The sequence below is a fragment of the Peromyscus leucopus genome, chromosome 14 (assembly GCF_004664715.2).
Source record: "Peromyscus leucopus breed LL Stock chromosome 14, UCI_PerLeu_2.1, whole genome shotgun sequence".
Classification (NCBI taxonomy): Eukaryota; Metazoa; Chordata; class Mammalia; order Rodentia; family Cricetidae; genus Peromyscus; species Peromyscus leucopus.
In genome coordinates, this window is record NC_051075.1 from 85695293 (window position 1) to 85722087 (window position 26795).

Consider the following 26795-nt stretch of genomic DNA (forward strand, 5'->3'; position numbering starts at 1 on the left):
TATGCCTGACTCTGCCTCCCGAGTGCTGGGATTAAAGGTGTGCACCACCACCCGGCTGCACTCAGAAATCTAACAGACATCTAAGTTGGGCACAGAGATCCACCTGCCTCTGCCTCCCAAGTGCTAGGTGATAAGTTTTAGGCCTCCTGAAGGCCTCTCCACCGATGTAACAAATCGAATCAAACCAAATCAGGAAAAGCCCAGGTTTAATGGGTAAAGCATTCCCAGGTGATTCCCAGACCCTCAGAGAGGAGACAGGGCTGGGAGGCTGGAAGAACCACGTGTCTGTTTTGGGGGGATGCCACTTATATACCCTGTAAGAGTGGTCTTGAGCCTTTCTGGGGGAGAAGCCGTGTTTGGTGGACTGTAAAGGGGTGGGTTTAGGGAAAGAGATAGGGGAGAAGAGTTGAGGTGGATCTTCCACCAGACTCCTTCCAAACATTCCAGACTCTTTGGGTATAAAGATTCCAGGGTGCCAGGAGTTGAGGTGAATCTTCTACCAGACTCCTTCCAAAAACTAGGATCAAAGGCATGTGCCACCCTGCCCAGCTTCCACATTATTTTTTGAGACAGGCTCCCTCACTGAAGCTGGAGCTCACTGATTCAGCTAGACCAGAGATGATCAGCAAGTCCCAAGGATCCTTTTGTCTCTACTTACCCTGGGCTGGTATTACAGGCAAATGCCCTCATCAGCTAGTAACCTCATAGATCTTTGCAAACTGTTTGGAACTCTGGTTTGGGGCATAGTTGCTGGGTCCACGGAGGGCAGTGGTTTTACTTGGGAGAATGCTGCCTGTGCATCCTTCATGATCATTGGAAGGAAAACAGGGATGAAAATGAGCAGGACCACAATAAGAAAGTAAAGTGATTTTCTATTATTTATAGGTATGGGGTAGACTCATACAGACTCAGGGGTAAGTAATCGCAAGTATTTGCCCATCTAGTGGGAATTACAGATCTAGGACCTGGGCTGCTGCTGCCCTGGGACCCAATGTATTCACATCACATTTCTCTTTCCAGCCTGTCTAACCTGTTCTGGAAAGAGAAGCTACCAAAAGCTGTCTGCCCAGATAGGGCTGAATAGCCCCAAAGCAGTCAGCGCCAATGTCTCCAAACAGTGATCCTGGTTCTCAACCCCCATCCCATTTTCACTTTGTGTTTTCTTTTTAAAGGTGGAATAGTATGTAGTAAATTGCTCAAATTATTTTCTGTAAGATTTCAGGCTATTGACCGAGAGCATTTAGAGAGATTGGCTGTAGATGTCATTGTAAATAGAAGAAAATGCAACTGAGAACACAAGGGGCAGTGGTGCACAATTGTTATTCCAACCCTGGGGTATTGAAGCAAGAGGAGCATAAGTTTGAGGCCAGCCTGGGCTATATAGTGACACCTTGCCTTAAAGAAGGAGGGGGAGTGTAGCTAGAGTTTTCCTGCCTTGCCCACAGTCAGGACAAATCTTTGTCACCCGCCAGTCCCACAGCCACTCAGACCCAACCAAGTAAATACAGAGGCTTATATTGTTTACAAACTGTATGGCCATGGCAGGCTTCTTGCTAACTGTTTTTATAGCTTAAATTAATCCATTTCTACAAATCTATACCCTGCCACGTGGTTCGTGGCTTACCGGCATTTTCACAAGCTCCTTGTCCTGGCTGGCAGGCTCCTTCTGCCTTCCTGTTCTTTTATTTCTCCTGTTAGTCCTGCCTAGCCATGGCCAATCAGGTTTTATTTATTGACCAATCAGAACAATTTGACATACAGACCATCCCATAGCACAGCCAAGTGCAGACCATCTCAGACACCTGCACTCAGGCCCGTGGTCCTAATCATCCTCTATGCAGACCTGCTGGGTAAAGCCACGAGGAACCCAAGAACGGGCTCCCACAGCACATACAGAACATCCCACAGCAGGGGAGGGAAAGAAGAGGAGGATGAGTCCAGGAAAGGAGAGAGAGAGAGAGAGAGAGAGAGAGAGAGAGAGAGCGCAGCTTCATAATGATTTCCATAGTGGCTGCCCCAGCTTACACTACCTCCAGCATTTGTCAACATTTGTTTTCTTGATGATAGCCATTCTGCCTCTTGAAGTAGTTCTTTTGTTTCTTGTTTGTTTGTTTTGTTTTGTTTTGTTTTTCCTAGACAGGATTTCTGTGTGTCACAGCCCTAGCTGTCCTGGAATTTACTTTGTAGACCAGGCTGGCCTTGTACTCACAGAGATCGGCTTGCATCTGCCTCCCTAGTTTTGAGAGTAAAGATGTGTACCACCACCGCCACTACCACCTGGCTCTCAGAATAGTTTTAATCTGTGTTTCCTTGATAGCTAATAATTTTGATAACTTACAAATATTTATTAGCCATTTACATTTCTTCTTTTGAGAACCCTGTTCAATTCCAGTCTTTGGGTTTCTATTGCTGTGAAGAGACACCATGGTCACAGCAACTCTTATCAAGAAAACATTTAATTGAGTAGGTTCACTTACAGTTTCAGAGGTTCAGTCCATTATCATCATGATGGGGAGCATGTTGGCATGCAGGCAGATGTAGTACTAGAGTAGTAGCTGAGAGTCCTACATCTTGCAGGCAACAGGAAGTCAACTGAGACATTGGGTGGTATTTGAGCATAGGAAACTTCAAAGTCCACCCCCACAGTGGCACACTTCCACCAACATGGCCATACCTACTCCAACAAAGCCACACTTCCTAATAATGCCACTCCTATGAGATTATGGGGGCCAATTACATACAAACCACCATATTCCACTTCCTGGCCCCCATAAGCTTGTAACAATATTATAATGCAAAATGCATTTGGTCTAACTTCAAAAGTCCCCATGGTTTATCACAGTCTCAACAATGTTTAAACGTCCAAAGTCTCTTCTGAGATTCATGCAATCTCTAAACTGTAATTCCATATCAAATCAAAATAAAAAGGCAGATCACATATGTGCAACATATAATGGTACAGAATGTACATTGCCATTCCAAAATGCAGGAAGGGGAGCACAGTGAGGAAATACTGGACCAAAGCAGGACAGAAAACCAGCTGGGCAAACTCCAAACCCTGTATTTCCATGTCTGCAAAACACTCTTCAGATCTCCAACTCCTTTCAGCTTTGTTAACTGCAAAACACTTTTTTTCTCTTGGACTGGTTCCACTCCATGTTAGCAGTTTTCCTCAGCAGGTATTACATGACTCTGGCATCTCAAACATCTAGGGTCTCCAAGACAATCCAGGCTTCAACTTCACAGCTTCATGCAATGGCTTCCCTACTAGGCCTCCATTCAGGGACACCCCTGACACATGCCTGGCCTCAGCAGCTTTCTTTAGGCTCAGAGACAAGTTGCATACTCTGTCTCTTCTATCATTAACTCTAAAACCATGTGGCTGAAGCTGCCTATTTCTGCTATTTACTGGGGCTGGAACATGGCCCCCTTGTTCAATTACACTTTCACCAGCTTTCTGTCCTTTACTGTCTAAGCTTGGCTGTCCTGAAACTGTTTCTCTAGATCAGGCTATCCTCAAACTCAGATCCACCAGCCTCTGTCTTCTAAGTGCTGGGGATTAAAGGCATGCCCCACCACACTGGGTTCTAAGCTTTTCTTTAGTTCCTTTTCACAAACTGGAAACTTAGCTGGGTGGGATCTTGCCCTAAGGTCCCTATTTCCTTTATTCCATTTCTTAATTCTCTAATTTTCTCCTTGAACACAGGACTTAGCTCCATTCCACTTCCTAGTGCTCCTTTTCTCCTCAAAAATTAATTTACCTTGCTCAGCTTGCTTCTTTTCATTATACATCCTCATCAGAGTTAACACTAATAACCACACAACAGAGTCTATACAGGCTGTTTCACTTTAGCCTCAAGCAGACTCTTCAGATAAAGGCAAAAAGCAGCCACTTTCTTCACCAAAATATCACAAGACCAGGCACTATGCCACACATTAATATTCTCTGTGAGAGCCAAAGTTACATTTTAGGTTTTAATTACTATCCCTAAGAGATCCATGAAACAAAAGGTTGCCTCTGCAAGCCCTTGACCAAAAACAGTTCTTGAAATTCTGGAGGCTATTGTTTATGGGTGATAACAAGACACATGTTTCACTCCCCTAAACAAGTTTGTTTGACCCATCTGCACTGGATGTGCTTGACCACATGTGGGAGGGAAGTTCACATGACCACATGTGGTAGGAAACATGTCAGGATGTGTGCTTGCTCCTGATTAGGTGTAGGCAGGAAATATGTCAGGATGTGTGCTAGCCCCTGACTGGACCTGATGGGTCCAATGCAAACCATTACTCGGGGCCATCTTCAGAAACCTGGAGATGGACCTGGCCAGAGACCATCAACCTGGCCAGTATTTAATGAAAACTTGCTTCAAATTTGGTTTCAAATTGTGGTAGTAGTCTTATTCTTGACTCCTGGGATTAACATTTTCCTTTGAGACCTCTTGATCCTCACAGTTCATCAAATCACATTCAGTACCACTATATTATATACTCCTACTAGTATGGCCTATTAAGCAGTGCTTGAAGCATTCCCCTGCTTTCATAACCCAAAGTACCAATACAAAAACATGGTTAGGCCTTTCACAGCAATATTCCAGTCCCTGGGACCAACTTCTGTCGCAGTGGTGCTGGAGTAGTAGCTGAGAGTCCTACAACCTGTAGCAACAGAAAGTCAGCTGAGACACTGGGTGGTATCCTGAGCATAGGAAACCTCAAAGCCTGCTCCCACAGTGACACACTTCCTCCAACAAAGCCACACCTCCTAATAGTGCCACCCCCTGTGAGATTTGGGGCCCAATTACACTAAAACCACCACAATTCCTTCGCCCAGTTTTAGACTTCCCCCCCCTTCTTGTGGTCCTGGTACATTTGAACTGTCAGAAGCTTTGAATATCTGCAAGAGATCTGCACAAAATTGTGCTGTCAACATCCTGTCATGGGAGGGAGAAGAGCTCTCAAGTCTACTCCTGCCCTCTGAGGGTTTAGTGGTTGCTGAGTGTGTGTGTGTGTGTGTGTGTGTGTGTGTGTGTGTGTGTGTGTGTGACATTTTTGTCAGTGGGTAAGTTGCCCGTGTTCTTGTAAGTAACTCCTCACCCATGTTCCTGAAAACAACCCTTATTATACTCATTGGGTAACACACGAAAGTGGAAAGAGGCTGCTTAGGAAGAGGAACTGGATCAGCAGATGGGGTGGACAAAGGAGGGCCATAGGTAGTGAATATGATCAAAGTAATCCATGTATGAAAATGTCATAATGAAATCCATTACCACATATAACTAATATATCCTAGCAAAAAAACCCTTAAAAAAGAGAGGGACTAAAGGTGTCTTTATGTATTTAAGTAAGTGGAAAACATGACTTAGTTTACTGATATTGCTATTTAGATAGAATTTGTATATCATATACTACATATTATTAAATACATATGAATTTAAATAAACTGATAGCAATACAGAAAAGTGTTTTAATTTTTCACCCACAGTAGAAGTATCTTTTATTTTAAGTAAGTGTTCACACTTCAGTTAGCCTATGCTTCATACCAACACCCAAAGCTTGGAATGGAATCTTTAGGAAGGACGGGGTGATGCTCTGTGCTGACTGGGAAAGCAGGAGCTGTCTGCCCTCCTTGGACACTTTACCCTGTACTGCTCTCAAACTCACCCACCCCTGCCTAATGAGGGGCTAGGACAGAATTTTAGGAACTGGATATTTATGGAGAGGCCACTTACAGAAATTCATACAGTCTAGAGAGAAGGGAGGCACAGTACTCTAACATGCTGCAAAGCTCAGTCTTCCCAATTAAAGATTCTCTCTGCAGCCCCACAGGCCTAACTAGCTGCATCTTACTCTTTCAGCTAAAACCTTTCAACTAGATGATATTCTCCCCCAATCTCATCACAGAACTTTGACACAGAAATGCCTGTATTTTGCATAAAGCTGTTTACAAGAAAATGTGTTAGAATGTTTTTATAAAATAAGAGATACTGGCACTTTTTTCAGATAAATTTTGTAAACTTTTACTTTGCTTTTTTTCTAATTTTTTTTTGAATGTATATCAGTGTTTTGCCTGCACACGTGCATGTGCTACACATGCATGCCTGGTACCCACAGAGGCCAGAAGAGTTGAGTGGACCCCCTGGGGCTGAAGTTACAGGTGGTTGTGAGCCATCATGTAGATGCTGGGAATCAACCCCAGGTCCTCCAGAAGAGCAGCCAGTGTTCTAAACCACTGAACCATCTTTCCAGCCTCCCTGATTTGCTTTTAAAAATCTCAAGGGAAAAAAATATCTCAAGGGAAGACACTTGAATGAAATATTCCTATACTCAAGTGTTAGGTTTGTAGGTATTGACATTTGCAGTGAGAGACCAGAGCGGGCCAAGAAATGACTATCTTTCATTACACAAAGGTCAAAGCGTATGCAAGACTGGCAGCATCAGTGCACCCACTGTGCAGCTACTAATTTAAAGTATGTGTCTCTGTTTCTCAGGAGCTCTTGATGGGTTCCCTGCTCCTTGACTTTTCCATTTTGCAGAACTATGATCAGATCAGCATTCTGTACTGTGGAGAGTCTGTGAGTCACCACCAGGCATGTCCTCCCTCTCCGGGCCTTTTCAAGGGCATGCTGAACCACCTGGAAAAGAAAAGGACCAAGCGACTGTCAGCTTAGGAAAGATGTTCATAAGCATGCCTAAATTCAGTCATTAAGGAAATCTAATGATGTTCTTTGCTGTACTTGCTTATTTTCAGAGGAACTGCCCAACTGTGGTGGTTTGAAGGAAAACAGACCCCAAAGGGAGTGGCACTATTAGGAAGTGTGGCCTTGTTGGAGTAGGTGTGCTCTTTTTGGAGGAAGTATATCACTATGGAGGTGGCCTTTCAGGTCTCATATATACTCAAGCCATGCCCAGTAAGGCAGACCACTTCCTGTTGCCTTTGTGTCGAGATGTAGACCTCTCAGCTCCTTCTTCAGCACCATGTCTGCCTGCAAGCTGCCGTGTCCCACCATGATGACAACGGATTGAACCTCTGAACTGTAAGCCACCCAATTAAGTTGAGAAAAAGTACTCAGAGTAGGCCTGGATTGGAAGAGCATTTATGACAGTGGGTGTGATTGGGATGGTTATATAGGTAAGGAGATGGTCCCAAGATCAAAGCCAGTATTTCTATACCTGTGTCCCCCCACCACCGCATTTTCTTCTAACCACAGAAAAGTCTGGGAAAACAGAATAAGCAGAATGTTCTCCCTACAGCAGCTTCTTACTTCAGACATAGACTGCTTTGCTAGTTGGTTTAGCACCAACATAGAAGAACAATCTAGAAAAGGCCATCTCCCTGGGCTTTTTCTTGACTGGACAGATACGTTCAGAATTGGAGTCATTTTGTATGAGAGGAACTCAAAGGTTGCCTGGCTTCAACCCTCTCTCCATCACCTCTGGGACTTCATTTCCCCATTCTGATGTTGTCTTCGTGATACTACCCACTCCTATTTGACACACAGAAAAGAAGGCGTTACCTTCTCGCTCTCATTGTCTAGGGCTGAAGTGGCCTCATCCAACAGTAAAATTTTTGGCTTCCGGAGAAGAGCCCTTGCAATAGCCAGTCTTTGTTTCTGACCACCAGAAAGCTGCACTCCTCTTAGTCCGACTTGAGTGTTGTATTTCTGTTTCAGGAACAGGCCATATACAAAGAAAGCACTTCAGCAACCGTGGGAGACAGACGTCTAAACAATTCAGATTTCGCTACTCTTGAAAAGGTGGGTCCCAACAAGTGCTGAAATCTATTCTAGGTCCATTTTGCAAATAAATGTGAGCCAAGGAGTCAATGCTCCACGTCATTTTGCACTCTTAACCTGACCCCAAGGCACAGACCTTTGCTGTTATGCTTCTCTGAAGGAATTTCTTCTGACTTCCTTTCTAGCCTCTCCCTCCCTTCCTTTCTTTTCTTTCATTTTCCTTATTGAGATGGAGTCTCACATAGTCAGGCTGGTCTTGAACTCTTAACTAGTCAGTGATGACCTTGGACTTCTGACCCTCCTTTTTCATCTCTTGAATACTGGGATTATAAGCATGTGCCAGCATGCCCCATTTTTGTGGTGCTAGAGATTGAACCCAGGACCTTGTGTGCCCTGGGCAAGCAGGTTACCAACTGAGCTACAGTCCAAGCTTTGACAAAGGAAACCTCAGAATTAAAACACAAGGGGGGAAAATAATGAAGAAAAGTTCTTAGTCAACATCAATGAATTTATATTACCTGCCATTTTCAGTTCAAAACAATTCAAAATATTTGAAACTACCAGGCAAAGCATTAGGTTTCCTCCTTCATGCTAATCCTTTGTGAGCATGTCCCCAGACAGCAGCCCTCACTGGCTATGTGCTTTCTGCAAGTCAGAGAGGGTGGCATTTATGTCCCACCCATACCAAAGCTCTTATGATGACATTCTGCTCCTCTCAGTGTCTCCATGATGTCCCTGCCATTGCCATAGCACTAACTTATGTCCTCACTAGGGGTCTTTCTGGTTCTTCTGGGGTTTTGTTTTGTTTGAGCCAGGGCCTCAAGGAAAACAGTCTTAAATTTGCTGTGTAGTCGAGGATGCTCTTGACCTCCTAATCTCCCTCCCTCTACCTCCCAATGCTGGGATTACATGTACACATGACCACACCCATATGCTCCTTTCCTTGGACTCCTGGAAAAGCAAACAGAAGTCGAGCTTTCTCGCTGCTCCCCTATCTCTTTTACTGTTAATTAACTAATTAAATGTGTGTGGTGTTGTGCTTGCACGTGTGTCTGTGAACCACATGTGTGCTGTGTCCTTGGGGGTCAGAAAAGTTTGTCATATTCCCTGGAACTAGAGCTACAGACAGCTGTGGGTACTAGGAACTGAACCTAGACCCTCTGGAAGAACAGCTGTGCTCTTAACTGCTGAGCCATCTCTCTAGTCCACTTTTATTTTTTAATATAGATTCTAACTGTCACCCCAAGCTGGCTTGAGGTTGGCAGGCCTCCAAAAGGTTACTTTCAACTGTTGTTTTTGTTCTTTAAAGATGCCATCCTTAGGGACAGGAAGAAAAATCGAGAGGCAAGTTTAGCATACAGTCAACATTTCAAGGCCTTATCTAATATATATACAAAAATTCTTTAAAAATTCCCTTACTGTGTGCGTGTGCGAGTGTGTGTGTGTTGGCACCCATGGATCATTGTGTGCACACTGAGGTCAGGGGACAAGCGTAGGAGAGCCAGCTCTCCTTTTTTCACCATGTGTGTTCTGGGGACAGAACTTGGGTCTTTAGTGTTGATGGCAAGTGCCTTTACCTGACAAGCTAGCTCTTCCTAAAAAACTAAATTGTCTTTTGATTATGTCATTTCTCTGTCTAAAAACATCTAGAGGCACACCTATCTATTAAGACAGTTCAAACGCTTCAGCCTGGGGATTTTCACATTTAGTACTGCTCTGTACTGGCCTCACTTTAATTCTTTATTGTTTGACATTATGTGTCAGGATCTTAAGATCTCCCTTGTGTCTAAAGCTCCTTTTAGGTATCTATATTGCTTTGTGTCTTTATTTTATCTGCCCAGAACGTTTTTACCCTTCCCTGTCTGGAGAACTTCTATGCAGCCTTCAAAGTCCAGTTCAAAGGAATATCCTCTGTGCAGCTTTCTTGCCCTTTTCCACTTGGGACTCTGACCACTGCTTGAGTTTTGCCACAGTAGGAGGCTTAGTCTCTTCTTGCTTGTACAGTCTTGAGCCAATTCTGCTTTGTTTTGTTTTTTGTTTGTTTTGTTGTTTTTGAGACAGGGTCCTTCTGAGTGCTGAGATTATAGGCATGTCCCACCATACCCAGCTTACTTTTATTTTCATCTATCTTTAAAATCCATTTTCTTATCACATTATATTTATGAATTTAGACTTTTAAGAACTCAGTCCCTAAACTCTCCTAATGGATCTCCTAACTGTCTCTTCATCACTCCATGTCATCACTCACATTGCTGCTGGATGAGTAAATATCCAATTTGAACATCATTCCCATCTGCAAACCTTCAGTAAGTATTTAGCAACTATTACGGTTAAAATTTCTTTGCTCGCTGCAATGGAAAGTCTTAATTATCCACTAATCTAGACATCACGTGGGAAAGGAGTCCCAATGATGGACTGTTTAGATTAGGGTGGCTTGTGGGCCTGTGTATGGGGAATTATCTTGACTATTTTAACTGAGGTGGGAAGACAAACCCTCTGTGGGTGGCAGCATTCCCTAGGAAGGGGTCCTGGCTTGTGTGAGTAGAGAAAGGAGCTGAGCACAGGCATGCATGCATTCTTTGTTTTCTGCTCTTGACCGTAGATGTAAAGTGACGGCTGCTTCAGATTCCTGCTACCTTGACTTCCCCGAGGTGATGGGCTGTAGCCTGGAACTGAGAGCCAAATAAGTCCTTTCTACCTTAAGTAGCTTTCTTCAGGGTATTTGATGAAAGCTACAGGAACCGAATCTAAGTCTGACTATTTCAGTGCTTCATCATTCCATCACACACTCATTAGATACTACTCGTGTATATATTCCTCTCTCTAGTCCAACCCCCTATCACTCTGCATCCATTCTTACTTAAGACTTTTTGAGACACTCTTGGTAAGGCCAGGGTGGCCTCAGACACGCAGTCCTTCCTTTCACCCTCTTGAGTCCTGGGATTACAGGTGTGATGCATTCTTTGTCACACGGGGCACCACTTATTCTGTGGGCACATCAGTCGTCTCTGCTGCCATGCCTTCACGCACATCATATCCACGGGCTCACAACAAAGAAGGCTCTGTGTGCATTTTAGTGATTTCTGTATGTGTAGGACAGCATTTGGTTTGTCTGAGTCATCTTCCACAAGTAATACTCAAAGAGCAAGGCTGAGTAGCTGTGTGTTAAGTCAATGAAATAAATTCATAACTGTTTGTGTGTGGATGAGGAAAGGAAGTGCAGATTTTGAGCTATCAGGACATGACAGATAAGTGAATCCATAAATTTGAAATAAAGGTAAAATAAGTCCTCAGAGACTGGCAGGGTGGCAATCAGGAAATTTGCTATTTCCTGGAGAAATAAGATTGGTAAAATCTAGATGTCTGAAGTCTTCTGTATGTTTGTCATATTGAGGATTCTGGAAAAAAAAAACTGGCCTTGTCTTTCAGAGTTTTACATTGATATTATAGTCTTATATTTGGACAGATGTTGAGATCCATTTGTTTGCTTTAGAAAATCTATTCTTGGCCAGGTGTGGTGGCACGTATCTTTAATCCCTGCACTTTTGAGGCAGAGGCAGATGGATCTTTGTAAGTTAGAGGCAAGTCTGGTCTACATGGTTAGTTCTAGGTCAGCTAGAACCACATAGTGAGATCCTGCATTTAAAAACAAACAAACAAACAAACAAACAAACAAACAAACCCGATTTTGGAGGTAGTGACACAGGCCTTTAATCCCAGTACTTGGGAGGCAGAGGCAGGCAGATCTCTGTGAGTTCAAGACCAGCCTGGTCTACAGAGCAAGTTCCAGGACAACCAGTGCTACACAGAGAAACCCTGTCTCAACACACACACACACACACACACACACACACACACACACACACACACACACACACACAATCTATCTGAAGGGAATTCAGTAAATCACAAGGTTCACTTTTATTTCACCCCAAATACTTAGTTCAAAGTGATACCATGTCTTTTCAATTCATACCCTCGCCCAAGGCAGAGCACAAGCACGTAAAGACATAGCATGTGAAAGTCCAGTGCATTATATATGAATGGCTATCAGCCTTGCAAAAAATACATAAAAACCAGGTTTGCTTTTCACATCTAACCTTGATGAGACTATATCACATTCCATATTTGGCAGCTCTGAAGCTCAAGGTTTCAACCGCTTTCTTACCCTGGGGAGCCCTTCAATGAAAGAGTGGATATTGGCTGCATCTGCAACTTCTTTGATCTCCTCTAAGGGCACCGTGCGGCTGTTATCACCATAGGCGATGTTCTCAGCGATGCTGCAGTTGAAGAGCACAGGCTCTTGGGAGACGATGGCTGTCTGGGAACGGAGCCACTGCACGTTCAACCCCTTTACATCAACACCGTCAAGCAGCTGCAAGAGCAGAGTGGAGACTGGTTTTTTAAGATCCAACAACTGTCATATTACACTTCATGGTATTCACACATAAACAAATCATAACAAGAAACCTAGGAATTCAAGCTATTTTTTGAAGTATATGTTGCCCAAGGAAGGTTCATAAATCTCCTGCTGGACAGGAGCTCCCAGCTCCCAGCTCACTGAAAGGTTGATTCCAAACATACACTTCTAGAAATAACAGCAGGGATTGGAGTATACCTAGTACTCTGTGTGGTGGTATTGTGTACTCTAATAAATTTATCTGGGGTCAGAGAACAGACAGCCACTAGATACAAAGGCTAGAAAATGGTGGCACTCACACCTTTAATCCTAGCATTCCAGAGATAGAAATCCCTCTGGATCTCTGTGAGTTCAAGGCCACATTGGAAATAGCCAAGCATGGTGACACGCCTTTAATCCCAGAAAGCCAGCCTTTAATCCCAGGGAGTGGTGGTAGCAAAAAGATACATAAGGCGTGAGGACCAGAAACTAGAGGCATTTGGCTAGAAGCATTTGGCTGGTTATGGTTTTGACTGGTTAAGCATTTGGCTGGTTAGGCATTTTGGCCTGGTTAAGCATGTGGCTGGTTAAGCATTCAGGCTTTTGAGCAGTAATTCAGCTGAGACCCATTCCGGATGAGGACTCAGAGGCCTCCAGTCTGAGGAGACAAGACCAGCTGAGGATCTGGCCAGGTGAGATAGCTGTGGCTTATTCTGTCTCTCTGACCTTCCAGTATTCACCCCAATAACTGGCCTCAGGTTTGATTTTATTAATAACAACTTTTAAGATTCATGCAACAACTCTGTCTTAAAGTCACATAGAAAATGATCAACCTCCCCTCGAGTGTAACAACACTCCATTACTGATGCCCAAAAAAAGAGCTGGCACATATTGATGAATAAGTCTACCTGTAGAGATGGGCACTTTGCTCTGAGCCATATGTGTTTATTCACACAGCCGTTTGATGAACATGCTTTTCTGTGTGCCCAGGATTCTAGGTGCTGGGAAAGTAATACAATGCAAAACTCCCCCCTCACCATAGTAGTTCATATTCCAGCTGACAGGCATTAAGTTCACCAACAGCTCAGAAAAGAAAGGTGACATGAAGACAGGATAACAGAACAGAGAGGGGCTGAGGCAGAGGATGTCTCGGATGGCCGTGGGAAGGGACTTTGAGACTAAGCCATAAATGATGAGACACAAACAGCACTTGAGATGTATGAGTAAGTGGGGAACAGCAAAAAAAAAAAAAAAAAAAAAAAAAAAAAAGAAGGCACACAGAAGTTGGGGAGATGGATGTTCAGCACACGGTGAGAGGGGTAAGGAGAGGAAGTTTGGGGAAGGAGGTAGGAGCCAGACAGTGAAGGGCTTTGATATTGTTAAACTTTGCTTTTGCTTAGTAGGAAGCCATCCTCCAGTAGTTTTAAGTAGGGAGAGTGTATATGCTACCTGAAAATAGATAGGTATCACCCAGTTTAAGGAAGCTTTATGAGCAGCTCTAGTTTCCAAATGTTTGCTGAGAATCTATAATGGAAAAAGACTGCAAACTGTAGCAGAATAGGGTTAACATGACAGCCTCTAACTTTTAGGGAACTATAGTTCTATGAAGGAATGGGCAAGATGCAAGCTTTGTGTGTATGAGAAGGGGAGGAGGGAGAGGAGAGATACAGTGGTGGGGGAGGGCAATAGGAACACAGAACGTGAGGCATATAAGATATAATAGATATGAGCAAGGTAAGGAATGTAATCCTTGGGTTCAAAGGAGGAAGAGATTGTTTCTTTTCAATGGAGATTGATTTGAAAAAAGCCTTAGCCTTGCAAAAGGTCTGGACAGCTGAGGGTGTGGAAGGCCAGTGAGATCAGCCAAGGGGTGGAGACCATTATCTGAGACCATTATCTGTCTTAAGCCAGAAGGGGTAGGGAGCAGTGATACCGTGTGTAGAAAAACGGACTTGCCCTCACGCCCATGTTCCAAAAGAATTCCACAGCTTCTAAGGTAAAAATTACAGCTGTCAGGAAAGCTCAAGATCCCTTGGGTCATTGTACTTAATTTCGAAGTTCTTCCCACTGGTTTTGCTATGGGCCTGCAGTTTTCTTAGGCAAGAGTAGGACAGAACTTTTTTGTTTTTTAGGTTTTGTGTTTGCTCTACTGGGTTACCTAGGCTTACCTGCACATGTAAGGGTTTGTCACTAACCCCCAGCCTGGGTGTTCTAAGTCCATCTTACCACCTGTCCTTTCGTGGGGTCGTAAAATCTTTGTAGCAGTTGAACACACGTGCTTTTCCCACAGCCACTGCTTCCAACAAAGGCTACAGTCTTCCCTTTCTCGATGCTCAGGGACAGGTCACGAAGCACAGGAACTTCCGGGCGACATGGATAGAAGAAAGAGACTTCTCGAAATTCTAAATTCCCTTCACAGGTGTCCTGTGAAAGGAGGGGGGCAGTGTTTACAGGGGATTTAGGAAGGTTGTACCCATGGCCATGCCCTGGGTGAGCGCTCTCTATAAATTGTGCATGTTTCTACATCATTTCAGCTCCAAGCCCGTTGTCTCTAGAGAGCTGCTGGCTGACAGCCGGACCCCATCAGCATTTGTGTTTTTATGTGTGTGGTTTTTGCTGCCTTCAGTGATGGACTATGTTCCCACAAAGCACGAGATTCCCTCAGCTTGGGACCACAACCTGCTCTGCTGACTAGCTGACCACCTTCTCTAAATAAACTTTTTTTTTTTTTTAATTTAGTGTAAGCTTTAAAAATCCTTTACTGCTTAACTCAGAAATGCTTGGGTCTCGTAACCTGTGCATAAGTTTTATTTTGAAAACTGGACTATGTTTTATAGTTAATATACACTGTGCTTTGAACTCTGATCTATCTTCATTTTTAGTTGATCATTATTCGGCAGTAATACTTAGATGAAAGCTTAGTTTTCTCTGTGTTTTTCAATCTCTTCAGTCATTGGTGATTTTTATGTAAACTAATACTTTTCTAGGCTAATGATATTCTTTAAAAGCTTTCGAGAACTGTAACTAAATGGTGATTAATTGTTTTATTTTTATTTATTTTTGGTTTAAGTTTTGAAGTTGTTTTTAACTTCATGTTAAACCTTTCTTTTTCCTTCACTCCCTCATTTTCCCTTCTTTTTCTCTTCTTTTTCCCTCTCCCAACCCCCCCCCCCCGTGTGGTGTGTGTGTGTGTGTGTGTGTGTGTGTGTGTGTGTGTGTGTGTGTGTTTGGAGGTCAAGGCCAGAGCTTCATACATGCTGAGCACATGTTCTACCACTGAATAACACCCTCCAACTACATTATAGTATTTTTGGCTTTTGTGATGAAGGTAGATGCAGACTAAGGTTGGACTTTCAGACAAATCCCTTAACCTTAGTCAGGTTTAATAGACATGTGCAGTATTCTGAACCTAAGAGAAAAAGCACAAAGTCTATTTGATAGGAGTCGGGGGGAGGTAGGGGTGGAACTCTGTGGAGGATTACTTGCTTAGCATTCAAGAAGCCCTGGGTTAGACTTCCAGTACTGTGCATGCTGCGTACAGTGGCACACATCTGTGACCCTAGCATTTGGAAGGTGAATGTGGAAGGATCAAAAGTTCAAAGATCACCTTTGGCTACATAATGAGTATGAGGCCAGTCTGCATGACAGATGTGAGATCCTGTCTCAAACACAAGCAAACAAATACACACAAAACATGTTTGATGTTGGGTGATGGTGGTGCACACCTTTAATCCCAGCACTCAGGAGGCAGGGGCAGGCAGAGCTCTGTGAGTTTGAGGCCACCACTGTCTACAGAGCAAATTCCAGGACAGCCAGGGCTACACAGAGAAACCTTGTCTTAAACGAAACAAACAAGCAAATAAAAAACATGTTTGATGATATTACTCTGTTGTCAACAGCATGAAACCATAAGATGTAGTTAAAGTTTCTAGCAGCAGAATAAAATATCTACTATGATGTACACCAGATCTAAGAGGGGAGTAGAGTCTCTCTCTCTCTTTTTTTTTTTGGTTTGTTCATTTTCTGTTTTGCCCCTATAAATAGATACCATTTGCCCCAGTGTTAGAGCACCACAGAAAATGGAGAGAGCAATTAATTCTGCACATGTTCTGGTGCCTTTGGGAAGCCACAGAGAGATGTTTTAGAAAAACCCTAAATCCAAACACATTTTAAAGTTTATTCTTCTTATTTTTAATTGCAATATGGAAAACTTCAGTCCTATATAAATGTGAAGAAAAATGTAACAGACTGCTTCGTGCCTGTCAGCTCATCTTAGTATGTCAGTACATGGAATTTATTTGCCCAGATTTCAATTTTTAAAAGCAGAAGTGATAATCCGAAATATTTTATATTAGATAAAATGCTGAATAATTTTGCAGTCTTTATATGAAATATTTGTGTTCTGTGTCATGAATGTAGTTCATCCCATCTCCCCTTTCTTCTCTCCCTCCTCAGAATTTATATGTACACAGTTCTGAAGAGCACACAGCTGTGAGATACTCAGTTTCTTTTTAAACATTTAGAAAGAAATAAAAGCAGCATTACACTCATACAAATCCCAAGATTTTAAATATTTTTATGCTTTTTACTTTTCCAAAAGATAATATGTTTGATTTTTCTATGATGTATCTTTGAGCATTCCATTTTGAGAATTTCAAGGTATTTTAATTTTTGTTACCAGCCATGCACTCAAGCCCCTTACTAATTATACATCTCCACTGATACTATGTGACCTTAAACTCTCGTATAAGCAAATACACTATTAAAATTCTAGAGAAAATTAGTGTTTTAAATGAAAACTTTAAATATATACCTAATGGTTCTAATTTTTAAACATAAGACAATGCCTAGAAAGGTTTTTACATTGAACATGTACTTAGTGTACAGGACTGCTATCAAGAAGTATATCTTCAAATTATTTAGCTCTCTGATGTTTCTTTTTCAATACTCATGGTCTCTTAATGTTTGCAGTTAAACTTGTGTGTACAATTTAATATATATTCAGTTGCCCTTTTTCCTCTTATGCAAATATATTTCCCATAAAAAACTGTGTTTGCCATAAAAGGCATTATTCATCTTGCAGATGTGATTAGAGAAAAAGAATTGAAATTTAGCCAACATTTCATGCAAGACCAAAATCATTGCTGTCTAAATATATTTTGACTTAGTAACCAATCTTTCATTGAACATTTGTATGGTGTAGGGCATGTAAGCTAAAAGAAGATTTTTTTTTTTTAAACATAAAATATATTTCAGGAGTAGAGGTGAGAATCTGACTAGAATGAGGCATTCTTCTTCCTTTGTCATGTAATTCTTTCCTGTACACAGACTTCTGGTGCCTGATATTAGAATATTCTCTGTCAGCAATACTCGTACTGAGAAAGTGAACACGTAAACTCTGGTTGTGCTTACTGGTATTTCCCCGCTTTGACTGCAGCTGTCTATAGTTGGTTTCTTTTTCAGCAAAGCAAACAGATGCGCAGCTCCAGCTTTGGCTTTGGAATATTCAGGAGCCCAAACAAGTGTTTCTCCAATGGCCATAGCACCATACGCAATGGCGGTAAAGACTCTGTTGGAAGATAAGACACCAGCGTCTCAGGTCTATCTCTTGAGGAGAAAAGGCAGAGGGGACAGAAGACAGATAGCGTTACAGATGCTGAAGGCTCAACAATGGCCTCTCTTTCCGGCTTTCTGCCAGGTGCTCTGTATGGCAAAAGAACCTTTGAATTCGAGTTATCTCAAAAATTCCTCTTTTGATTAGTTATCAAAGATTCCAAGCAGTTAGCCACTTTGATACAAGGTGCACTTGTTCGGAGATTTGGCAGAGAATGCGCTGACAATAGGGAGAATGTGTCCCTGGTGGTGAGATCTGATGGGGTCTCTTCTTTGTTTGTATGCAATGTGGTTACAGCAGGTGAATGAGCCGGGTTAGATTAACCCTCTGCCTTAAGCGATAAACTATTTAGAGAGCAAAGTATGGACTTGCACTTTCTTACCCTTCCTGCAGGGACTAAAGGACACTTCAGCCAAGCCTGGAGGAGGAGCTGTGATCTTATAGTTTGCTGTAGATTCTGATCTCAGTTTCGACACATGTTCATTATAACCTTGCTAGAAGGCCAATGGTATTTGAAAGCACACAGGACATTCACAGAGTTGTGACCTAATACGTGGTTAAATATTTTATTCCTATTTTTCTGTTTCCTTTTAGATGTAAAAATAAGGAACAATTCCGCTACAAATGGACACACTTCACCAGCAACATTTAAACACCAGGCAAAAGGACATCGTGGAACCTAGCTGCTTGTTTGCTTTGATCCATTACAGACATGTCTGGGTGGGTCTAGCAGGGTAGGGTCCTTTAACCCCAGCACTCAGGAGGCAGAGGCAGGCAGATCTTTGTGAGTTCTAGGCCAGCATGGTCTACATAGCAAGCTCTTGGCCAGCAAGAGCTATTTAGAGAGACCAGGTCTCAAAAACTGTAGCTTGAGGGCTTCTCTCCAGGTTCCACCAAACCCCACAGTCCCACAATCCACGTATAAAATAATCACTCAGATGCTTATAATACTTATAAACTGTATGGCCGTGGCAGGCTTCTTGCTAACTGTCCTTATATCTTAAATTAACCCATTTTTATAAATCTATACCTTGCCACGTGGCTGGTGGCTTACTGGCGTCTTTACATGCTGCTTGTCCTGGCGGTGGCTGTAGTGTCTCTCCCTCCTTCTTCCTGTTTCCCCAATTCTCCTCTCTCCTTGTCCCACCTATACTTCCTGTCTGGTCACTGGCCATCAGTGTTTTATTTATATAGAGTGATATCTATGGTGGGATTGAAGACTAGCAGTTATAGTTACAACTTAGTATATATAATATCTTAGATAGAACATATTAAGTATTAGATTCAGGTTCTTTAGCATAGGACACCTTTTGGAATGATCTTTATAACATGCCATTTACCTATGCTCTATACTTCTCTGGATTTTAGTATGTGTTTCTTGCTTGATATTGTTTGCATTGGTTGTAGTTCCATCTTATCTAGGTCATTATCCCTCATTATTCCTGGACAAGATTTGATAACCATTCCTTTGAACATAGTCTTGTACTAGTTTAAAACCTTCTTATTTAGACAAAAAGGGGGAGATGTAGTGGGTAGCCATTCTAGCTTGGATCTGGAAGTTCCAACCCCCATTGAGACTCTAACAACTGTCACGCCTACGAGGCGGGGCCAAGGGAGGCATCTGGAGACCCGAAACCTGGATGGGCGAGCGCGCTCTCTCTGTTCCTGGACCCTAGACGGTGGAGGTTGACTGAGCAGAGCTCCAGAGAACAGCGCTGGATTGTGATACACCTTCCCCCAGACCCCCCGCAATCTACCTATTCCTTCATTTGTAAGTCACCCACTAAATAAATCTTCTTTTAACTACATGGAGTGGCCTTAATAATTTTACCAATAAAAAACCAAACTGAAAAACCACGTATGTCTGGATTCCTCATGAATTTCATCCTTTCCCACCTTGTGACCTCCTAAAGGTGGGGCTGTAATCTCCTCAGTGACCTTGACCTTAGACCCCAAGTCCTGCCGGTTTTACAAAGACACATAGCAGAAAATATAAAAACAACCAGTTTACAGGGTATCTGTTGCTGAAACTACTGTTGTCAATAGTTCTGTGATACTAGCAAATTTTTATTACTCTTTAAAGAAATTGTTTATGGCTCAAAATGCCATTCAGAAACTAGATATAAAGCTGTAATAAGAAGTATATAAGAAGTAATTAGAATGTTGTATTCAGGTAACATGCTGAATATGCTTGTTTGTTGTTATTTGATACAATGTCCCTCTAAGTCACTTAGGCTATTCCTGAAAATACTGTACAGGCCAGGATGGTCTTGAACTCTGGATCCCCCTGCCTCAGTCACCTGAGAACTGGGATTACAGGTGTGTGTCTCTGTGCCCAGCTGTGTTCGTTTTTAATGCAAGGGCAAGTCAGGCTGGATCAAACTGAAGTCTTAGTCTGACCAAAGATCAGGATTGAGCAAGAGCTGTGGGAAGACAGCTGCACTCGAGTGTGGTGACCTGGGTCCTAAATGTAGAGGGGCGGAGCTTCTTAGACGTTAGCAACAAAGAAACAACCTAGTGTGTGTCCTCGTCACTGTTCTACTGCCGTGAAGGGACATCATGACCAGGACAACTCCCCACCACCCTCTCTTCCCAGACAGGGTATTTCTGTGTCATAGTCCTGGTTGTCCTGGAACTCACTTTGTAGACCAGGCTGGTCTCCAACTCACAGAGATCTGCCTGCCTCTGCCTGGGATTAAAAGCATGTGACACCACGTCCAGCTACAAGGCAACTCTTATAAAAGAAAGCATTTTATTGGGGGCTTGATTACAGTTTCAGAGGCTTAGTCCATTATTAATCAAGGTGAGGAGCATGGTGGCACATTGGCAGACATGGTACTGGGTAAGTGGCTGAGAGTTCTGCATCCTGATTCTCAAGCCCGCCCCAATGACACACTTCCTCCAACAAAGCCAAACCTCTTTATCCTTCTAACCTTTTAAACAGTTCCACTCCCCAGTGACTAAGCATTTAAATACATGAGCCTATGGGGGCCATTCTTATCAAAACCACAACAATGTGGTTTAATATGTGCCTGAATATCCATCTACCCCAACATTTTCACCTTTAGAGTCATTTTTAAGCATTAGGCACAGATACCCTGAGGATTGTGTCCTTGCCAGGTCCCTCTTTAAAATGCAAGTGTTACTCAGAAAGGCTTTCCTCAAAGCCTTGTTCCTGTGAGAGGGCAATGACCTGAAGAATAGAGAATAGAGGAAGAAGTCTCGAGAGAGGAAGCCCCAATCCATACTTTGTCTTCACAGTATGAGGGGAACTGGGACTGGTAGGCATTATACTGAGATGCTTAGACAGAGAGTGGGTCCTGTGGTGATGAGTTACCTAGGGGCTGAGTTGGGACATTGATCTTCTTGATTTCCCCCACTAGTGTTCTGTATAAAGTTAGGCCAATGTCCGCATGCCTAGACATCTGGTTTGTTGTTGAAGTCGCCTAGCCTGATTCACCTAGCACTGAGCTAAACTGCTTGTCTCTGTAACTCAACAGGCAATTAATGTACAGCAACCAGGGCCAAAATCTCAATAATACAGTCAAACCAGGTCCTTCAAATCCTGCCCAAACTCCTGGGGGCATCTGAATGGAGGGTCTACCCAGAGAAATGCACCATCAACCTCTAAGCCAAACTGGGGTTAGGGCAGCTCACCCAGGGTGAGCCATGACAATAGTCAGATATACTACCAGATATTTAAAGTTACTAAAGTACATTAATTCCATTAAACAAGAAACATACTATAGGCCATAAATGATTTTTCCATTGAAATATCTCTTGGCCGGGCGGCTGCGGTGCACGCCTTTAATCCCAACACTCGGGAGCCAGAGCCAGGTGGATCTCTGTGAGTTCGAGGCCAGCCTGGGCTACCAAGTGAGTTCCAGGAAAGGCGCAAAGCTACACAGAGAAACCCTGTCTTGAAACCACCCCCCAAAAAAGAGGGGGGTTGGGGATTTAGCTCAGTGGTAGAGCACTTGCCTAGCAAGCGCAAGGCCCTAGGTTCGGTCCTCAGCTCTGTTAAAAAAAAAAAAAGAAAGAAAAAAGAAATATCTCTTGACACACAAATATGTAAAGCAGGAATCAAACAATGTATGTAGCCCAGGCTGGACTTGAACTGAATGTATGTAGCTAGGCAAGCACTCCATTCATGGAGCTTCCTTCCCAGCCAGCTTTCTCTTTTAAAATTAGTTTTTGATTGGCATACACAGTGATGGGGTTCACCATGGCATTTTCACATATCCTTTGACTTCATAGCTTTCCTATGCTTGTCTTGTCCTTGGGAAGAAATCTTAGCGCAGCATCGGACACTCAATCCATCATGAACCCTCTGGTTTGGCCAGGGTGAGGGAGAAGGGTGAGCAGGGAGTGAGTAAGGAGTAGCCTGGCACTCTGAGGGTCTGTCCCCTTCCACCTTAGTTTGTACAGGTTCTCTAACATGGACAGCCCTGCCGCCTTATCACTACACTGGTCCTTCCAAGCACATATGAACACTGTGAAATGCCAACACCTACTTTTAAGATAAAACCGGAATTTAAAAAAAGTTTGTTTGAATAGAAACAATCCACGAACACAGAGACATGAGTGGTTCCAAGTTTTAACACAAAAGATCCAAATACCAGTAACCAGTATGTTCACAGGGCTTAATCATTGTGCCCCCCCCCCCCAAACCCAGCTCCAGCCTGTAGACCTTGAGTGACTGACCTACCCTGGGAGGAAGTTTAGTGTACCTCAGGCTGGGTTCCCAGGATCACATCTAAATTCATGCTTATTTGCCTTGCATGTGTGACTGAATTTCTTTTTGAATTAGAGTCCTAATTGTAAACAGAAGCCAACAATATGTTGCCTGATTTTGCATAATTAAATGCATAAATATATATGGCACCTGGAACATAAGAAGTGTTAACAAATGAATTTGTGTGTTGTTCCTTTCATGGAATGAAGAGTTACTAGGACACTTCTGGAAAATGAGCTTTCATACTTTTGTAGAAATACAGTACACAGTCATTCTCATCATAAATACCCTAGAATGTAAGGTCTTCTTTGGGTGGACAGTGGAGTAGCTGTCATCTTGGAAGTGCTCATTGAGTGATTTTCCCTGGCTCATCCTCTTTCCCTCTTCAGATGCAACCCAGAGGTCCTCTCCTCCCTCTCCACATCCTTTCCATGATGGATGGAGGAACACTGCAAACCACTGAGATTTACTTGGTGTTCTGGAGCTTGTGAAATACATGATACAATCTGACCACCTAGGAGATAATTAGTCCAGGAACTTCCCAGTTCACAAATTAGGAAACTCCAGCCTGTGAAAATGATGCAGTTGGCCCAGGATCACACAGATTTCAATGTGAGCAAGCCTCCTGCTGACTGTGTTTCCTTCACATGCTGTGCTTTCTGGTGGTAAGCATAGTGTCTGCCTCATGCTATGGTTCATTAGCCTTTTCCCTGTCCTGGGATCTGCACAGGCCTTAGACATCTACTCTACTTTACTTCTCTCTCCAGATTCCTTCTCGTTAATCTAAATGGCTTATGTGCCTTTCTTCCAGATAACTCCTAGGGAGGAGCCAGCAGGGCTCCTGTCATGCAGGGCTCAAGCAAAGAAATCTTTCCTGTTTGCTAACTAAGGTAGCTGTCTCAATTACAAGAATCAGTTCTTCTAAGCAAAGATGGACATAAAGGCCTAATGAGCTTCTTGCTAGCCCTTGGTATTTCAAGTATCAGTTAGCCATTAGTATCATTGAAAATGAAGCTATATTGCTATAGTTCCGATCACTACATTTAATACCAAAAGTCCAGTGTAATAACTTTCTTTTGAGACCTGTATTTATTTTGAAGAATGTTAAACACATACACACACACACACACACACACACACACACACACACACACACACACCCTCACACAGTTGACTGTCTTCCTTAGGAAGTTTTCAAGCCTTTATTATTACTGTAATACAGTATCCTGATTTCTTTCCCTCTTGCCTAGATGCACTGCTTAGCATTGTCTATGTGTACCACAGAGATGGAGGTGACCAGCAAACAGAGGAGAGCCTGAAATGGTTGTAGTGGGAAGGTCTAGGAGCCTCTGCAGGTCATCAGCAGTTTCTGGTTTATACTGTGAAGGGACCTCAGCTAGGATTGTGCCTAGTGGCATCAGTGCCAAAGCTTTCATTTTTGCTTTTGGATAGAGTCTTGTTATGTAGTTCATGTTGGCCTAGAACTCACTATGTGCCTAGGTTGGCCTCCAACTTGCAAATCCTCCTGCCTTGGCCTCCCAAGTGCTAGGATTACAGGTTTTTGATAGGATATCTACTTTATTAATGCAGATTGCAACAGGGGAAACAAAGCCTATTTTGTATTTCCCAAACTCTGTGCATTCATAGTGAAATAGTCAGCTGAGCATTGTCAGGCTAACAGAAAAGGTGCTATTTTACTGCCTTTCTGACTATGAGGGCAATCCCCCAATCTCTAGCCAAAAGTTAACAGAATAAAAATGCTATAATCTTGTCTAAATGCTCATTTCAGGGAAAGTTCTACAGTCGTGGAGATGACACTAGTCATCTTTTTCCACAAGGCATGCATGCTCCCCTTTATAAAGAGGGCTTTTTGCCTCTGCAACAGCATGGCAAACTGAGTGCATGAGGAAACTGCTGTGGCACCTCCTGCTCACCCCCATTTCTAAGCACACTGACATGGCACCCCCTGCTCACCGCCATTTCTAAGCACACTGACATGGCACCCCCTGCTCACCCCCATTTCTAAGCACACTGACATGGCACCCCCTGCTCACCCCCATTTCTAAGCACACCGTCCCTTTGGGAAGAGACAGTTTACCCACACCTGTAGTTGTAAACCTTGAAAATACACTCATGTTTTACTGGGGAAAATACACCATTACTATGATTTATTTTACTTATTATGATTGTGTGTGACAGGGTTTGAAATGTGATATAACACTGTAGAATTGTTTGCTTCCTTTATATGGGCTCCCAGGACTGAAGTCAGGTCATCTGGCCTGGACAGCAAGTGCCTTACTGGCTAAGCCACGTTACCTGCCCCACATCAGTTATTTTAACAATAAGTTAAAATATGACATCCCCAACTTTTTCATAATTCTAGGAAAGTTTCTGGTAATAGAATAGATAAATTAATAAGAAATTTATTCTGTGATGAAGAGAAAATTAGAATATAGACTGATGTTGATAGTTCTTTAAAGTGTGTAATCCTGGGTCTTGAAATAATCCGGATGTTTAATTAAAATCCATATTTCTGGTCTCATATCAAATAATCTGTAAATAAGACTATAAAGTGAGCTCTAAGCACCACCTTTTTAAACCAGCTCTGAGATTGCTGAGTTGGGAAGCCACCTAAGAGACCAGCACAAATACTTTAACCCTCAAGAGGATTAGTTTAAAATCCAAAGAGGATTCTAGGAGGAGGAGATTTCTAGAGGAAGGCGCTAGGTGATTAGAAAGAAATCCTCTGTCACTCTAGATTGTGAAGTCACATCCAAAGGGACACTTGAGACACACTCATGGGTGCACTGGCCTCTATAAAAAAATGGAGCTTTAATTAAGACAGTTCTCATCAGTTCTCAGTCAACAAGCCTATACTATGTGTTATACTACTCTGCCTGTAGCTAGACAGCTATTTCTTCCCTCCTGGCCCTGGGAAACACCATCATGATACTATTCTGGAATCACTAGTGTGTGTGGCAGGGGGTGGGGTGGGGGGTGGAGGTGGTGGTGTGTGGGAGCCCGTTCTCAGGTTCCTCGTGGCTTTACCCAGCAGGTCCGAATAGAGGATGATCAGGACCACGGGCCTGAGTGCAGGTGTCTGAGATGGTCTGCACTTGGCTGTGCTGGGGGAGGAGGTCTTTTGCTCCACCCCTTGGCGTCTCTATAAAAACCCTGGGCCAGAGACAGTCGGGGCCATTGGAATAGGTTCCAGGCCCTCTCGAGGCTATCCTTTATTTTCTATCTGTTTATCTCCGCGATATTCTCCTCAATAAATCCTTCTATTTAATATTTCCTGCTGATCGCACTCAAGAAAACTCTGGGGAACTGTGGGGGTGGTGGGTAAACGCCACACAGTGGTGGTGTCTCAAGATGGCCTCAAACTCATAGTCAAGAATGGTCTTGACCTTCTTATCCTTCTGTTTCTGTGTGCCTGTACCACAGGTAAGTGCCTGGTTTTCTGTGGTGCTGGCCAGGACTTTGTGCAGGCTAAGCAAGCACTCTACCAGCTGAACTTCATACACTTCCTGCTCCATTAATGTTTTGTGAACTAAAACTAGGGAAGCTGAGCTTCTCGTGACGGTACATACATGGAAGGTCTAAGAGCCCTACAGTCCTTCCACACATAGCAACCCAGGAGCCACAAAGGAAATTGAGAAAGTGGGGACAACGAGCATGAAAAGCCTAGAGGAACCCTCTAGGGTTCCCTCCAAACCCTCCACTCTGCTCTGGTGCAGTTTTAAATACAGATATTTGTTTGACAGAAACCCTGCCTTTAGGACAAACTGTGAAGCGCTCTTCCTTGTGAATCTGCATTTACTGTTAGCTGGTAAGATTTAGGAATGCTGATTTGGTGACTTATAGATTGTTTCTTACCAGTGCTTAGCAAAAAAATGTCCTAGGAAATTTATGAACAAAGATACTTTTGTGTGATTAGAAAATAAAAATTATCTGAAATTACATGGCTTCAAATGAGTTTTGAACATTCATTTTAGTTGAACATATCCTCAAACTACAAATATGTCCCAGCAATGAAGGAATTCCAGGGAATATCAAAAGCTTTGGGAGCCAAGACCCACAGAGTAGCCCTAGTGCTTCTGAATAGCCCCTGGCTTAGAACAAAGCCATTATCATTAGGGACTGAGCCCTGACTTAAAGTATAGGGCACAGGGGGGTTGCTAAATAAGTATGGATTTTCTATAGCTGTAAATGTCTAACAATGAGAATTGTGATATAAATAGCAACACGTCTTTTTAGGCATTTTAGGCACAGGCAGCTGAAAAAAAAAAACACTCAAAGTTTTTCCAATTGCAG

General features: G+C 42.9%; 1 protein-coding gene across 1 annotated transcript in view; it reads right to left on the bottom strand.

The window, feature by feature from the left end:
* Positions 1–6272: 6272 nt before the first annotated feature.
* Positions 6273–26795, bottom strand: part of Abcb5 (ATP binding cassette subfamily B member 5) — a 90508-nt gene continuing 69985 nt past the window's right edge. The window contains exons 23-27 of the mRNA XM_037211011.1: positions 17545–17701; positions 14359–14556; positions 11902–12108; positions 7515–7661; positions 6273–6632 (exon numbers count right to left, since the gene is read on the bottom strand). Coding sequence (XP_037066906.1) covers positions 6435–6632; positions 7515–7661; positions 11902–12108; positions 14359–14556; positions 17545–17701 — 907 coding nt within the window. The 3' untranslated portion in view covers positions 6273–6434. The remainder of the gene's footprint in view (positions 6633–7514; positions 7662–11901; positions 12109–14358; positions 14557–17544; positions 17702–26795) is intronic.